Here is a 3256-nt window from a genome sequence, read left to right as displayed (position 1 = left end):
TATAATATATAATATATTATATATATATAATATATATATATATATATATATATATATATATATATATATATATGTGTGTGTGTGTGTGTATTGATCCAAAACCTCGGTTGCACAGACATATTCAGGAGGTATCCCAACAGATACGAAGGTGTGATTGCTGATTTGTGTTTGAATCTGGAGACGTTGGATGAGCCAGATGCAAAGGCTGCGATGATTTGGATCATTGGCGAATACTCAGACCGAATAGACAATGCCGATGAACTGCTGGAGAATTTCGTGGACGGATATTTGGGTAAGATTCGTTTGTTTATTGGGAGAAAATGGAATTTTGTGGACGAATATTTGGGTAAGATTCGTTTGTTTATTGGGAGAAAATGAAGTTTCGTCGACCGTTCTTTTGGTAAGATTCGTTTGTTTATTGGGTCGTTAATCTCGTGTGAGTTTTGTCGTTTCTCGCGAATGCCCTCTTTTCCTCACAGTTTTACGATTGTGTGCTTAGCCCATTGTTATCTATCTATTTTTTTGCGTATTCAGTCTTGTTTTTAACTTGGGGGATTTTTTAACTTTCTCAGTAGTTCTTATTTTCTCACCAGTTTCATTTAGTTTTCCCGTGCCTTATCGTTTCTTCTTTTTATTCCCCCTACTTAGTATTACTTTGTCACGAGCATTAGTTCTACCCTAATTCCTTATTTTCTCACCAGTTTCATTTTGTTTCCTTATTTTCTCACTTGTTTTCTTATATCCGCACGTGTCCTTCGCTCGCCACCAGATGAGTTGCCGTCAGTGCAATTGCAGTTGTTGACGGCTGTGGTCAAACTGTTCTTACGCAGACCACAGAAAGCCCAGAAATTAGTACAGCAGGTGTGTACATTGGCATTATATAATTATATACGTATGTATACTTAAGCACATGTATGTAGAAAGACATAGGTATGTATGTACGTAGCTGTTTAGACACACATATGTATATATACACATGTTTAGATATATATATATATATATATATGTATGTTTATAATATATATATATATATATATATATGAACAAGTGGATACTGTGTATGTATGAACCCTGAATGGATTTATAGTCCATTGTTGATTCTCTTATGTATGCAGTTGTGAGAGCTTTATAAGTAAATAAGTTGGAAGAGGCTCATGCGAATACGTACTACAATGGATCAGCATTGTGTAGTCTGAACATCTTTTGGCTGGTCATCGTACACAAGCGGAGAGTATTACACGCATATACGTATGCAAAACGAGCCCTGATGTGCGTATGCTTGTATGTATATATATATATGCGTGTATGTATGTATGTATGTGTGTGTATATGTATGTATATATCTATGTATCTATGTATCTACCTATGTATGTGTATGTGTGTGTCTATGTATCTATGTAATTATATTCTATGTCGCTAATTATCGCTCACAAGCCCAGGCAATCCAGCAAGTACATCCATACCCCCCCTCCACCCTGACTCTCTAACCCACTGTTCTGTATACTGTTCTGTATACTGTTCTGTATACGTGTTGATGTGCTTGTGTACTACTGTGTCAGGTGTTGAAGACAACCACAGAAGAGGTACAAGACCCAGACCTGCGCGACAGAGGCTACATCTATTGGCGACTGCTATCAACAGACCCCGCCATGGCAAAGGTATCCATGGCAACCATGAGCACACACATGGAAAAATCATGAGCACACACCCATAACAACCAAGACGACATCCATAGCAACCATGAGCACACGCACATAGCAACCATTAGCACGCATGCACGGACCACGAGGCCGAAGCAATCACATCATTTATAGACACACGCGTAACAACAATCCCATCCGATGGCACAAACAGTCAATGGACTGTTTCCATCATATTTCCAACTACTATCAATATCTGGCAATTGTGTATACTGCGTTTCCATAGAAACCGTAAAATGTGTTTCCATAGCAACCCCAACAATGCTCCCGTATTTCTCATGCGAGTGCTTGCGGTGTGTTCTATTCTCGGCACAGCGCATCGTGTTGGCCGAAAAGCCTCTGATCAACGACAGTCAAGAACGCACCGAACCCAAACTGTTGGAAGAGCTGACCTCCACAATAGGCTCACTCGCCTCAGTCTACCACCGCCACGCCTCAGTAAGTAGCCCTACCACATGTGGTCAGTCATGAGCATGCGTGTTATTTGTTGCTGATATTTGTTAGCGTTGTTAGTAGTTAACATTCTTGTTAGTTGTTGATATCAATGGTAGTCATGCTTGTTGTTGGTTGATGATATACTCTCTTATTATGCTCCTCGGTTGTTATTGACATTTGTATCATTGTCGTAGTCTCTAATGACCAATCACTAACCGTATCCTGATGTGTTGCTTACCTACATCGCCTCATTAGGAATTCGTGGGCAAACCCCGCCACAAAAGGAGCTCAGGCAATCGAAGTAAACCCGAGACACGTATCAATGCACAAGACATGGGCGACACAGTCAACAGTACCACCAGCATGGATAAGGTAGCAGTGCAGCCAACCACGCCCTACAACCCTACAACCCTAAAGTCCTATAACTCTATAACCCTAAAACCGTACACCCATACAACCATGAGTGCGTGCGCGTGTGTCCGATCACACGCGTGTGGTTGGGGGTGCTCAGTGGTTAATAGGTAATGCCATAGAGCGAGTGTGTCAGCGTCAGCGTGTGACTTATTAACACCCAACCACAACAATGAAGAGATAAGAACACAGCCATTGGCACTTGGAATAGCAATGCATGTGTCACGTTGCTGGAGTTGTCCCCACTCCTGCATAGCAACCACCTCACTACTGCATAGCAACCACCTCACGACTGCATAGCAACCACCTTACTACTGCATAGCAACCACCTCACTACTGCATAGCAACCAACTCATACCTTTCTCGCTGGTTACCACTCGTCGCAACACCAAATACAACAGCAAGAAAACAGTATGGTAGGCGATCTACTGGATCTCTCGTTAGAACAAGCGCAACCACAACAGACCAACCCTCCAGGCATGCAGCTCATGGGCATGGGCATGAGCACCGACGCCATGACACAAGGAAATTACGGTAGGTGTCGCACCGTTTGATTTACGTGTATGTGGCAATATATATATATATATATATATATGTATGTATGTATGTATATATATATGTGTGTGTGTGTATGTATGTATGTATGTGTGTGTTGTGTGTGTATGTGTATGTATATATAAATATATATATATATATATATATATATATAT

The 3256-nt window shown here is 40.9% G+C and overlaps 1 protein-coding gene across 1 annotated transcript; it reads left to right on the top strand.

The window, feature by feature from the left end:
- Window positions 1-110: 110 nt before the first annotated feature.
- SARC_11106 (hypothetical protein) lies at window positions 111-2660 on the top strand (the record flags this gene model as incomplete). Its single annotated transcript, XM_014294819.1, has 5 exons — window positions 111-292; window positions 770-861; window positions 1560-1658; window positions 2016-2138; window positions 2391-2660. Exons 1-5 carry the CDS (start codon window positions 211-213, stop codon window positions 2658-2660), a joined length of 666 nt encoding a protein of 221 aa, XP_014150294.1. The 5' UTR covers window positions 111-210.
- Window positions 2661-3256: the final 596 nt, after the last annotated feature.

This window comes from Sphaeroforma arctica (genome assembly GCF_001186125.1).
Source record: "Sphaeroforma arctica JP610 unplaced genomic scaffold supercont1.1530, whole genome shotgun sequence".
NCBI lineage: Eukaryota > Ichthyosporea > Ichthyophonida > Sphaeroforma > Sphaeroforma arctica.
This window is presented reverse-complemented; position numbering and strand designations above follow the sequence as displayed.